The following is a 14,169-nucleotide window of genomic DNA, read 5'->3' on the forward strand; positions in this document are numbered from 1 at the left end:
CAAGGCATACCAGGTGCAGCACAGCGTGACAACGTTGCGCCCTGCACATGTGATATGCCGGTCGGGTAATGGGACTTGGCACGGGGGTGGCGGCTGAGGACACGAAGGAAGAAGAGGTGGTAGAGGCGGACATCTTTTGTGGACCAAGGACGTGCAGACGTGGAGGCAAAAGCGGCGTGACCTGTCCAAGTTGCTGGTGCGGCTGTGACGGCACCACGTTCACCCAGTGGGCCGTAAATGACATGTACTGTCCCTGACCGTAGTTACAGCTCCACACGTCGGCGCTGCCGTGCACTTTGGCAGAGACCGACATGCTCAAAGACTGGCCCACCATCTCTTCTACATGTGAATGCAGGGCTGGCACTGCCTTTTTGGCGAAGAAATGACGGCTTGGCACTCTCCACCGCGGCGCGGCACAAGCCATCATTTCTCGGAAAGGTGCTGAGTCCACCACTTGGAAAGGGAGGGACTGCAGCACCAGCAACTTGGACAGGAGGACGTTCAGCTTTTGCACCGTCGGGTGCGTGCTCGCAAACTGTTGTCTCTTGGAAACGGATTCCAAGAGACTGCTGACGGAATCCGTGAAGAGGAGTAGCAGGAGAAGGAGCATCTGAACGAGCGGAAGATGGCAACGAGCGACAACTCCCCTCAGCAGAGGTGTTGGAGCCTTGACTGGCTGATAGAGGGCGATTGACGTCGGGTGACAGAGCAAGTAAAGGAGCGGGTGATGGAGCGGGGGCTGTGGCAGGCAGAACCGCCGTATCTTTATCACGGTTTTCCCAGGCCACCAAATGGCGACGCTGCATATGCTGCCGCAACGCTGTAGTCCCAACATGGGCCCCCTGGCCACGCTTGACTTTCTGGCCACATAGTCGACATACGGCTACGTTTACTTCCTCGGGCGGCTTGACAAAAAATTGCCACACCGCCGAGTAGGAAACTTTGCACCCGATACTCCTCACTGGCTGACTGCTGCTTCCTCCGTGCACACCGGCACCACTACTGGCCGTGGTGGTAGGCTGCAGTGGAGCTGGTGCTGTACTCCGTGGCCGTTTGCCTCCACTGACACTGCTGCAACCCTGCTGCCTCCTGGGCAACCCACCGACTGTTTTGCTCGCTGCCAAGCTGCCACCCTCTTCTCCTGATGATGCGGAAGCAATAGCCTGATGACGACGAGGCTGCCAAGTGCGATCAGCCTCATCATCATCAATTAGGGTCTCCGCCTCACTACTAGCCCCCTCGGCTGCGTGTGGGTCAGGAGACAGACCTGTCTCTAGACCGGCTACCGAGCCACTCTCCTCGCCAGTACTTCTTCGCCTGGCTGCTGAAGAGGCGGATGTCTCCCCCCGTTCCTGACCGCCCTCTGTTAGCTCTTCCTCACTGTACAGTGGGGCTGAGCCCACAGCATGCGATACTTCGCTTGGTGAGGGAACACCAAAGGACAGGGGCAGGTAGAGGACACGTGATTTCAGTGGGCTTGCTCCCGGGCCATGCCAACTAACGGTTGTGTTGGCTGTAGGTGTCAGAGGTGACCTGGGAAGAGGAAGACGACCGAGCCAACCAATCGATGACGGCAGGGTTGTCGGTGGAGACACGACCGCTGGATGACACCGGGAGCACTGGCCTCTGGCTGCGAATATTGCTGCCTCGACCCCTTCCTCTGCTGCCACGTCTGCTCGCTCCTAAAACATTGCCGCCTCTGCCACTCCTCTGCATGTTGTCTGACATACTCTTTAATTAAACGATTCTGTGTCTGTCCCTGAGTAACAATTCTGTGTCTGTCCCTGAGTAACAATTCTGTGTCTGTCCCTGAGTAACAATTCTGTGTCCCTGAGTAACGTTTCTGTGGCCCTCAGTAACAGTTCTGTGGCCCTCAGTAACAATTCTGTGTCCCTCAGTAACAATTCTGTGTCCCTCAGTAACAATTCTGTGTCTGTCCCTCAGTAACAATTCTGTGTCCCTCAGTAACAATTCTGTGTCCCTCAGTAACAATTCTGTGTCCCTCAGTAACAATTCTGTGTCCCTGAGTAACAATTCTGTGTCTGTCCCTGAGTAACAATTCTGTGTCTGTCCCTGAGTAACAATTCTGTGTCTGTCCCTGAGTAACAATTCTGTGTCTGTCCCTGAGTAACAATTCTGTGGCCCTAAGTAACGTTTCTGTGGCCCTAAGTAACGTTTCTGTGGCCCTAAGTAACGTTTCTGTGGCCCTCAGTAACAGTTCTGTGGCCCTCAGTAACAGTTCTGTGGCCCTCAGTAACAATTCTGTGTCTGTCCCTCAGTAACAATTCTGTGTCCCTGAGTAACAATTCTGTGTCCCTGAGTAACATTCTGTGTCCCTAAGTAACGTTTCTGTGGCCGCAAGTAAAGTTTCTGTGGCCCTAAGTAACGATTCTGTGGCCCTCAATAACGATTCTGTATCCCTCAGTAACAATTCTGTCTGTCCCTGAGTAACAATTCTGTGTCTGTCCCTGAGTAACAATTCTGTGTCCCTAAGTAACGTTTCTGTGGCCCTAAGTAACGTTTCTGTGGCCCTAAGTAACGTTTCTGTAGCCCTAAGTAACGTTTCTGTGGCCCTCACTATCAGTTCTGTGGCCCTCAGTAACAGTTCTGTGGCCCTCAGTAACAATTCTGTGTCCCTCAGTAACAATTCTGTGTCTGTCCCTCAGTAACAATTCTGTGTCCCTGAGTAACAATTCTGTGTCCCTGAGTAACAATTCTGTGTCCCTGAGTAACAATTCTGTGTCCCTGAGTAACAATTCTGTGTCCCTGAGTAACATTCTGTGGCCCTAAGTAACGATTCTGTGGCCCTCAGTAACGATTCTGTATCCCTCAGTAACAATTCTGTCTGTCCCTGAGTAACGTTTCTGTGGCCCTAACTAACGATTCTGTGGCCCTAACTCTCTCCCTGAATACAGCCAGGTCTGCCTCTGTTGAATGACTGGAGGCAAATGGAGAATTCTAAAATGGCCGCCATTTATAGCTCGACCATTACACTGTGCTGGCTGGCTGGCTGCTGATTGGCTAATGCGATCACATGTCATGAATGAATGTATTATGGGTCAGCGCGCCTTGTCTGCGCGCCTTCCCAGACATCCCCGCTCCGTCGCCGCCATTTTAGGAAAAATTTCGATTCGCGCATCCGAAGTCTGCTTATTTTCAGATTCGACGCGAATCTAAATTTTCCTAATATTCGAAACAAATTCCACTTCGCCTACTTCGATTCGCTCATCTCTAGTTAACTTTATCACTTCCTGTATGCATTGCTTCTCTTAGGTTTATACTGTATGATCTGCAATGTGGTAGACCAATGTTGATTAGTAATTACAGTGTGCTAATTTAGAACACTGACCTCACACTAAAAAAAAAAATGCTGTACGCTTTTGATAATGCTGCTCCACTGTTCTTGAATTTGGAGCAGCATTGTCCTCCTTTGTGGGCACTACAGTGGGATGAAAGTTTGAGGCTTGGGCATTACATAGTAAGTAGAACTGTGACAGTTACCTAGGATTTAAATAAACTTTAATGTACTTCCATAAGCCATTTTGTCAGTCAACATAGCTGTTCATTTGCTAACAAATCAACCAGGACAACCAGCAGCATTTGAAGATGGAAAGAATAGTAACTAAATTTAAATGGTAATCTATACAAGTCACAGTATCGCAGGTAGAATGCTGTAAAGATGAACTGATCCATTTGTGGATAGATGTTCACATTAATTTGCACTGTGTTTAAAGTGTTACTAAACCCAGGACCCTGCATCTACGATATTTGGTCTCCCACAGAACATAGAAATGCAATTATTTTAGTAACTATAAACTGCTAACTACCTTTTCTCATCAGCAGTTAGAGCAGTCTTATGACTTCTTTCAGTGTACAACCCAGCACATGTTGAAACTTGTAGGAGCTTTCTTTCTGCTCTAGGAGGATGCAGGACCCCTGATCCTCTGTGTGATCACATGCACTCTCCCAAGAAAAAAAAAAACCTCTCTGGTAATACACACCAAACTGAGCATGTGCAGAGTGTCTCCACACGCTATACCTTATCAGGAGATGAGAGGACACTGGAAGAAGGGAAGGATAGGATCAAACAGCATTTTTTACACAATGCAGAGGATTAATCCCTTAGGTTCCACAGTAAGTATAACAAGCATGCCTTTCTGCATATACAGACTGATTTTGTTGCTGTGGGTTTAGTAACACTTTAAGCCCCATTAGTATTCCCTTGGTCTTAGCACAGCTCGAGCAGGGCTGTTGTAATTGCTGGTACAGACCAAATTGGAGCCCTCTGTTAGTGTTGTATAGTATACAGTGGATTATATTCATAAGCACAAGTGTATTGCAGATACTGGGTGCACTATCTATAGTGACTTGCGTTTTGCTCTGTACCAACCATCAGTGTAGCTCCATGTGATGTATGTTGGTCTGTTTGTAAATGAGCATTAAAACAAACAAAAATGAACATTTACCTAGGCTCAGTAGAATTCTCTTCCAATCATCCCCAGATATTCTTACTATTTAATAATAGTCCTTTTTCAGTTATATTCATCAGTCCAATTGGACTGACAAATGAAAAATGTGTGTTCCATGACTCATGACCCACTAGCGCACCGACACAAACGTATTTAGGAGCTTGCTCTTCTACGTGTAAATGCCCCTTCTTATCACTCTCACCTTCCCCTCTGGCTTAACCCCCGGTTGCCCGAACTCACTATTCCTAACCCCGAGGTATGGTCCTCTAGGGGAATCCTATACCTTCACCTGGTGATAGCTCCCTCTGGGCCCAGGCCTTTCCAAACCCTAAAAGAGGAATTTGTTCTCCCTATTGCTGTTTAGATACCTACAGCTACAACATGCCTTGCAGGCCCGGTTCCCTGAGCGAGCCTTTCTCCTTCAACCCCTATCTCTGATAAATGTTGTCCTAGGGTCTGAGCCTTCGAAGCTGATTTTGGCTTTATATACTGCATTGCGCACCCCTGTGGTGACTAGTATAGTGGAAGGGGCCAAATCCCATTGGGAGGCGGATGTTGGGCCATTGGTAACAGAGGTCTGGGACGAGATTTTGGAGGGCACCAAGTTGGCCTCACCAAGACTACCTGATAGACTATCAAGCTTACATTACACCACTTTACGTCGCCAGATTTCACCCAGAGTGGAGCCTCTTGTGCCAACAATGCCTCAGGGAAACCGGTACCTTTTTTTTCACCTCACCTCCTGACAAATCATCCAGACATGCTGGGAACAAATCATTAAGTTCCTGCATGACCACATGGGCCCTCCTCTACATTTAGATCCCAAAGCATGTCTGCTCGGTCTCCTCCTGGATCTGCCCAAGGATAAGCTCCTAGTCACCCTTTGACACGAATCCCTATTCAGCGCCCGGGAATTAGTTTCACAACACTGGATGCAAGCGACCATTCCTACCCTTCGGGCATGGTAGATTGACGTTAACTCGACTCTTTTGTATAAGAAATTGATTTATATTCATAGGGGTTACCCCACGAAGTACAATAAAATACGGGACAGATCTCTTGATGTGCCTATTACTTATGTGACTTGATTGAGCAGGGGTGCTTGTGACCGGTTTACCCTGCCCTCCATCAGTCTACATCCAGTCATAGAATATTTGAGTCTAGACAGTGGACTCAGCATAGTTCAGAGTATCAATAGTCTTTAGTTGTCTCAAATGTTTATTTGAAATTTCCTTGTTACAGAGCATGTAACCTTTATTGTGCAATATGTACTGTCACTGTACCTTGTTTGCTTGTTAATAAAGTTGTTTCAATGTTAAAAATCTGTGTTCCATTCCTGATTACAGGCAGAGGCAGCATATCTCTCAGCTGGAACAGAGAATACGAGAGAGTGAGATGAAAGCACACGGCACTCTTTTAAGCCAGACCAGTTCTTACAACGATATGTGCCTGATCAGGTTGCAGGTAAGTACCTTTTTAGACCAGACATTCCCTCACCTATTTATCATCTTTTATAAAAGGCCAACAGACTCGAGCGTCCTATTTTATTTTAGGACCTTCAGCGAGAAGTTACTTTCTTGAGAGCCCAATTTGCAGAGAAGACAGAGTCTTCTGGTCGTGAGAAGGCAGAGTTGGAGAAGAAATTGTGTGCTGTGGAGGCAGAAAATAAAGCGCTCAGAGAAGCTATAAAGGAGGCAGCCCAAAGGCAATCAGATGAATTGAACAGACAAGAGGAACGAGTAAGTGTGTGTATACTGTATGTATATGTATGATATATAAAATTTGTTTTATTTTTCTTTTATATATACATGCGCACGTAAACTTTCCTTTCAGAATCAACATTTTCTATGGGTCACTATACACTAAATGTGGGCCATTGATTACAAACAAAATTCGTTAATTTGCGCACACAGTATTTTTCCTACCAAATTCATTCAAGACCATGTTGCAAAAATGAATACACCACAAGTAAAGCTAAATTCTAGACAACAAAATCCTAATTAACAAGAATCCAACTACAGGTGAGTCTAATTCATTACACAAGTGTCCAGCAGACAGTTGATTATAAAAGGACGTAATTTAACAAAGAAAACCCCTTCCCATTTCATGCTGTCAGCAATGGCACCACATGGAAAAGAAATGTCACAAGGTCTGGGAAAGAAAATTTCTTTACACAAGAAAAGTGAAGGCTATACAGGTGTCCAACAGTTGATTATAAAAGGGCGTCATGCTGTCAGCAATGGCACCACATGGAAGAGAAATGTCACAAGGCCTGAGAAAGGAAAATAATTTCTTTGCACAAGGCTACAAAAAAATCAGCAAAGCATTACTAATCAGTCAATACTGTAGCAAAAGTGATACAAAAATTTTACAAAGATGGAACTGCAACAATATCACAGAGGCATCCGGGCTGTCCGTGGATGTTAACACATCAAGGTGCGTTTTCTGATGAGAAGGGTTGAAGAAAATTGCCATGCAAGTTCACTGCAGTTAGCTAAAATAGTAGAAAGCCAAACTGGGGTGTTTGTTTCCTGGGATACAATACGGTGTACACTGCAGAGGAGTGGTGAGCATGGGTGTCGTCCACGAAGGAAACCTCTCCTAAAGCTCATACACAAAACAGCCCACCTAGAATTTGCCAGGGCCCTTGCTTTAAAAGATTACTGGGACGCTGTACTCTGGAGTGATGAGACCAAGATACATTTTCTTTGGAACTGATGGCTTCAAAACTGTATGGCCTCGCAAAGGTGAGGAGTACAAATTAAAGTCCATGGTGGTGGCAGTGTCCTTCTGTGGGGCTGCATGAGTGCTGCTGGTGTTGGGGAGCTGCATGTCATTGATGGTATCATGAATTCACAGATGTGTTGCTTTTATATTGAAAGAGAAGATGCTACCATTACTCCATGCTGTTGGTCATTCTTCACTTTTCCAGTAATCAAAAACGTACATCTAAGGTCACTGTTGTATTTCTGAAGAACAGGATGAATGTGATTCAGTGGCCAAGTATGTCTCCTGCTCTGAACCCAATCGAACACCTATGGGGAAACCTGAATAGACAAAATGATTATCACTCTCCGTCCAGTATTCAGGCTCTAAAAGAGGTCATTCTTGAAGCATGGAATAAGATAGATATTGCAATATGTCACCAACTTGTTCATTCCATGCCTAGAAGACTTGGTGCTGTCCTTACAAATCATGGAGGTCATACAAAATACTAGATGGAGTAGTTTTTGTTGTGGGGTGTATTCATTTTCGCATCAACTAATTTGAGTATATAAAGAAATATATATATATTCAAATACATATACAGGTGCCGCGCTCCATAATATAAACATAAAATCATATACAAGTGATCATATAAATGGTGATGTGAAAAAACCTTTGTGCTTTAAATCAGTGCAGTGTTTAGTGCTTTTCAAATTACTACCCTTTTTCTTGGGTAGTAGATACCCCAAGGAATTTGATAAGAGGCATGGTGAATATTTTACAGATATCATTTTTGTCACAGGGTTTTGAAAAAGAAAAAATACATTTTTGTTTTCTTTCTTCATTTTCCAAAAACATGTGGCAACAAATGAGATATGCAAAATACTCACCATGCCTCTAAGCAAATACCTTGGAGTGTCTACTTTCCAAAAAGGGATCATTTGGAGGGGTTGCTTCTACTATCCTGGCATTTCAGGTCCAACATTAGAAGCTTATGCCACTCATCACCCACTCTTGAAGACCAAGCCTTTTCTGGCACTTTGCCTGTTGCTTAATTGTTTGATAAAATATAAAAGATGATGTTACGCCCAGTAAATAGATACCAGACATGACATGCTTTAAAACTGTTTATATCCTGCGAAACTGAAGTGATGAAATGCTCGTAGCTTTGGATTTCTTAGACTATAGAGATGATTGGAGCCATTCTGGTCTCTTATCAGCTCTATGGTCAGCCAGCGTATCTGCCGGCTGCAGTCTCTGATTCTCCAGTGGGACAGGAGAGCCCAAGAAAACTGCGGCAGGAGGGGGGGGGGGGATGTCCCTTTCTGCTGCTGCTCGTAAAAAACAATTCAGCAGCTAACTGGCCACTAGGATTGCTTTTATATGAAAGCCGACCGCCAGCTGAAAAAAAAACCCGTTACCAGGATAATGCCTGTAGCTGCATGCATCATCCCGCTATAACCACGCAAAGTCCAGCAACGTACCAGTACATTGCTGGTCCATGTTGGTCATATATGTAACAGCAGAGAACACGAACATACGATGAGTCGGCTCTGTGGATCAATATGATTGCAATTCATTCTTTTTTGTAATGTCCATGTTGAGGCTTAGGCCCAAAAAAGGTTTTTAAATTCATAACCGTGATAGGTTTCCATGTGAATTGTCTGTCAAGAGCTGAATTTGGGTGGGTGGTGATGTATTGTTGTGCATATAAATTGCCTTGGCCCACAATCAATTGGTACAAATCTTCCATAAAAAATAGCGGAAGGGCTAAACGCTAGTGCTGGCAGCTAACGGGGCCGATCCTGCTAACACTGCGTTTTTGGGAACACTATACACTAGGGTCGCTGGGGGTGATCAGTGACCTATAGCATGAGTGTGATAGTGTGCTGGCAATCTAACGCTAGCTGACCCTGGCTGGGAGGGATGCTTGCTGACCCTGACGTTATCTGATGTCGCTACTGGCAGGAATGCAGTGATCAGTGAAAAATGTTATATACTGGCATTGGCTTTCACAGGGTGAAATGTGGTAATCTAACGTGTGTGTGTGTAAAATGTAGTGCTTTTACGCGGTGCTGTGTTCTCTCTTCTCTCCCTGGACTGACCAGGGGGGAACAGGCGTGTTCACATCCCAAAACAGGAAGCGACTCAAGATTACGTCGCTTTGCCAAGAGCTGCTGCTCGCCCGCAAAAGGCGGGTAAGCAGTTGGCAAGTAGTTTAAAAAAAAAATTTTTTTTTTTTTTAATTCTCAATATAGTATTTTTTATTTTGTTCTATTTTTTTTTTTCTAAACTTTTTTTTTTTTTTTTTTTGTTTTAAATACTTTTCTCAGAATAGTACAATGTTACCATTGTACATAGTTACTACCTAACTCATTCATGAACTGTCTGAATGAGTAAGGTTTTTGGCAGCTCAAGATAGTGATCTGTGATTGGCTGGAGCTAGTCACATGGTTCCAGGGTTCTGTGATTGGCCTCATGTATCATGTGACAGCTGTGATAAAATCACAGCTCACTAGGAGAAGCAGAGCTGTTATGAATGAGATTGATTCATAACAGCTTTGCTTACATTGTGGTCATGTGATTGCTATGCAATCACATGATCACGGGGATCTTCATTCCGCTGTGTCCACTGGACAGCTGTCGTGAAGGGGTGGAGAGAGAGAGAATTAAACTGACCCAACATCTTTTAATTTGTTTTTTTTGTTTCTTACTACAGGTGAAAGGAAGGGAAAGGCATATTAATTCTTTGAAGAAAAAGTGCCAGAAAGAGGCAGAGCAGAACAAGGAAAAGCAGCAGAAGATTGAGTCTCTGGAGAGATACATGGCTGATCTTCCTACTGTGCAGGACTACCAGAAACAACTGCATCAGGTAAAATCCCACACAATGAGCCACAGGTTGCATGGCACCCACAATCAGATCAGCAAGATTGGGATGAAGAAATAAACATCAAGGCAGTATAACAAGGTCAGACAGTGCACAGAAAATGTCCATTGGTTTCAGAATCATCCTGTGAATTCAGTTTCTAATCTTTTGACAGTGACCATAAACTGTATTTGTATTTGTTATTTCTAAACCACATTGCTGTCCCTTTTTCTTAACTATAAGCATATATGTATTTAACAATTTTGTGGGGAAAACATTTAAATTTCTTTCATTTTTCCAATGAATTGTGGGAAAAAATTACAGCTTCAAAAAATTGAAACTTGCCTCTTGCTAAATCCCATGGGCTGTCTACTTTCCAAAAAGGGGCCTCTCTCTCTCTCTCTCTCTCTCTCTCTCTCTCTATATTTTTATATATATATATATATATATATACACACACTCTTAAGTAAAAAAATCTAAAAATCTGTCATGGGTTGTGGACTCTAACACTTTCCTACAAGAAATGTAGCAGAATACAGTTTGACCTAAATTTTATGACGAAAGACTATCTCTTTACAAAATGTTATAACCGAAATGAAGAAACACTTTCTTTTCTTTTTTTTCCCCCAAATCTTTCATTTTTTTTTTTTTTTTTTTTTCGTTTAGCAAAAAAAACACAGTGGTTTAATACCACCAAAAAAAGCTCTATTTGTCTCAAAAAAAAAAAAAAAAAAATTTCATTTGAGTACAGTGTTACATGACTTGTCATTCAAAGTGCGATAGCAGTGAAAGTTGTAAATTGACCTGGGCAGGAACAGGGTGAAAGTGTTTGGTACTGAGGTTGCTAATCACTACCTGTAAACCACTTACATTTTGGTTACATTCTTCAGCAAAAGCTCCCTTGACATGTTGCCATATACACAAAAAAGGTTTATATAGAAATGTTTTGGAAATATTATACATTGTGTCACCTTCATGGCAATCTTTCATTGTCACATTAGTTCTTCTCTGAAATCTGCACTATACCATGCTGTAAACTTCTGGAATAAGTTAGGGAAGTCAAGTTGTGTTGAAATGCTAACCGCAGATGGCGAGCATCTTTCTTGGATGCAGTAGGTGCAATAACTTCTGACAGGACGAGCATTGAGAATTTGAATTTAGGAGTTATAATTGGATTGGCTGTCATTGTTGTTGACTAGGTGTTTTTCTGTAAAATTCATTGATGTCCTCAGGTAAAGGTGGCGGCGGGGGGGGGGGTGCGTGCCTAAAGGTGGAAATCTGGGGATCACTGATCACTCACCACTGAGACCTCTCTTTATATTAACAGTGGATATAGTGGTGAAGCAAGCTGTCACTAGGGCATGATTTGAGGGGAAAGTGAAAATTGATTATTTCTGGTTTCTTCTCCACTAATGAAATATTGTTCCATGTTTGTTATTGTACATGCCAGCTTTTGCTTGATACTTTCTAGAAATGTTTTCTTAGTTGTCTCCTCCTAAGATATTTGAAATGTGATCTGCTTAATTTGTTCCCAGATTTCCATACATACTTGAAGTTTTGTAAACTTCTTTTCATCTGAGAATAAGCGATGGCCAAGATGAAATGAATATAAAAATAATCCCCCTGCGCTCCACTGGTATGAACAAACACAACCCCAAATATATGCAAGCTGCTACCACCTATTCCCAATACCACAGGATGTATGACATAAAAAAAACAAATATTGGTGAAGCGCTTCGCATGAAAAACTAAATGGGTGCAATGATATAAAATACATATAAAGTGACCACACTGTATTGAAAGGTATAGATAACTAGTGCTAAATAATCCCCCCAAAATATATATAGAAGTGCCAAGTGCTGAAAGTGCAAAACAGATAATGCGTTTGCTGACTAGATCGTGCCAAAATACAATATAAGCACAGTAAACATAATACACAATAACATTGCACACTCTAAGTGAAAGTGGACAGTGCTCAGTATGGGTATGAATATAGGTTAAAAGTAAAATCCACAATAAAGTGCAAAACAGGTCATGCGTTTGGTGACTAGATCGTGCCAAAATACAATATATGCACAGTGAAATAATACACAATAACATGAGTATGAATATTGATTAAAAGTAAAATCCACAATAAAGTGCAATAACAAAGTGCTTGACATTTCATGTGCAAACAAACACCGCGATGTCAGTGCTTCAATTCTTCAAACATGATGCGTGTTAGCATGCTTTACGCTCTATGCTCTTCATCAGGATGAAGCCACGTGATATCGTGGAGTAACGCATAGAGCCAAGTGACGTACTTCCGGTTATGCACTTTCAGCAGACACTATCTTTGAACACCCAGCACCTTGCAGTACACCCACAGCACATGGGAGACCAGCTGTATGAGATCTGCTATACTGTGAGTGTTCTCTTGTGGCTTGTTTTTATCTGCTATATGGAATAAACGGCATTTCACTATGGAGGCTCTTTGTCTACCTCTCTATGGCCTTGTGATTATCCCGGGGGTATTACCATCTGAGGGCATAAGTGACCTGGCAGAAGAGATCGAGTGGTACTACAGGAGTATTATTACAGAGATCCCCAGTCTGCTGGAGTTATATTACCTAAAGCATTGTGGCCCTTAGGGGTCACATGGTTAAGGTGAGGAGGCACTTTAGCCACTTTTGGATTTTGATATACACGTGTGGCATGCTAACACGCATCATGTTTGGAGTGAAGAATTGAAGCAGTGACATTGCGGTGTTTGTTTGCACATGAAATGTCAAGCACTTTGTTATTGCACTTTATTGTGGATTTTACTTTTAACCAATATTCATACTCATACTGAGCACCTGTCACTTTCAGTTAGAGTGTGCAACGTTATTGTGTATTATTTCACTGTGCTTATATTGTATTTTGGCACGATCTAGTCACCAAACGCATGACCTGTTTTGCACTTTCAGCACTTGGCACTTATATATATTTTTAGGGGGGATTATTTAGCACTAGTTATCTATACCCTTCAATACAGTGTGGTCACTTTTATATCTATTTTATATCATTGCACCTATTTAGTTTTTCATGTGAAGCGCTTCACCAATATTTGTTTTTTTATAGTAAAAAACGAATTCTCCTGCGCTCTGGGACTCAGACAGGTGGCGAACAGATGGAGCCAGGCCTGGAGGGATCGTCCACCAATGCATAAAGGGCTGTGCGGCTCCAAAACAAGGCTGGGGAAGCCCAATCAACACTGCAGAATGAAATAAAATAAAAACGAGAAGCGCACCAACCTTGCGCATTACCTCAGTAACCAAAATTTATTAATTGTAAAAAATATACTCACAAACAGCGAATAAAATCAGGCATGTAAGTCCTCACAGGGACTTGAAGATAACATGAGTCCCAGCAGGGGAGTGGGTGTTCAGTACCTCTGACGCGTTTCGAAGGGGGTCCCTTCTTCCTCAGAGCTAACTGAACTGTGAGTGCTCTCTCCTATATATACTCCTGGACTGAACCTAGGCCCTCCCCACTGGGTTGGGCAGTCACAGGTTAGTAGGAGGGGCCAAGATATCGTCAACAGACAATCACTATTTGTAATGCCATCAGAGAGAAATGATATAGACAAACATAAAATATAAGATATAAAATATATAAAAAACCACATTTTGCATATACCACTTAGTGTTCGAAGGGACCCCCTTCGAAACGCGTCAGCTGTACTGAACACCCACTCCCCTGCTGGGACTCATGTTATCTTCAAGTCCCTGTGAGGACTTACATGCCTGATTTTATTCGCTGTTTGTGAGTATATTTTTTACAATTAATAAATTTTGGTTACTGAGGTAATGCGCAAGGTTGGTGCGCTTCTCGTTTTTATTTGTTTTTTTATGTCATACAAGATGAAATTAAGAAAGTTGCAAAATACAGCTAATTGGAAATAAAAATGATGAGCCAATATCAAGCATGGATTTATCAAGACAGAACCAAAATATTCTTATAATAATTTTTAGCTTCAGCCATGACAAGGGAGGAGAGGACATCCATTTCACGGTTTAAAAAAAAATAATTTTTTTTTTAGTTGTTAGGGTTTCTTTGACATAATATGCAAATCAAGGGTTATTTTTGGTCTGCATATTTATGAAA

At 42.8% G+C, this 14,169-nt stretch overlaps 1 protein-coding gene across 2 annotated transcripts in view; it reads left to right on the plus strand.

Moving 5' to 3' along the window:
- CEP85 (centrosomal protein 85) overlaps positions 1-14,169 on the plus strand; it is a 50,320-nt gene that overhangs the window by 16,264 nt on the left and 19,887 nt on the right. For both annotated transcript variants that reach the window (XM_089686219.1, XM_089686220.1), the window contains exons 7-9: positions 5,816-5,933; positions 6,023-6,208; positions 9,895-10,047. In XM_089686219.1, coding sequence (XP_089542345.1) covers positions 5,816-5,933; positions 6,023-6,208; positions 9,895-10,047 — 457 coding nt within the window. The remainder of the gene's footprint in view (positions 1-5,815; positions 5,934-6,022; positions 6,209-9,894; positions 10,048-14,169) is intronic.

The sequence above is a fragment of the Staurois parvus genome, unplaced genomic scaffold (genome assembly GCF_062004578.1).
Source record: "Staurois parvus isolate SC_StPar_1 unplaced genomic scaffold, SC_StPar_1.0 ptg000394l, whole genome shotgun sequence".
Lineage (NCBI taxonomy): Eukaryota > Metazoa > Chordata > Amphibia > Anura > Ranidae > Staurois > Staurois parvus.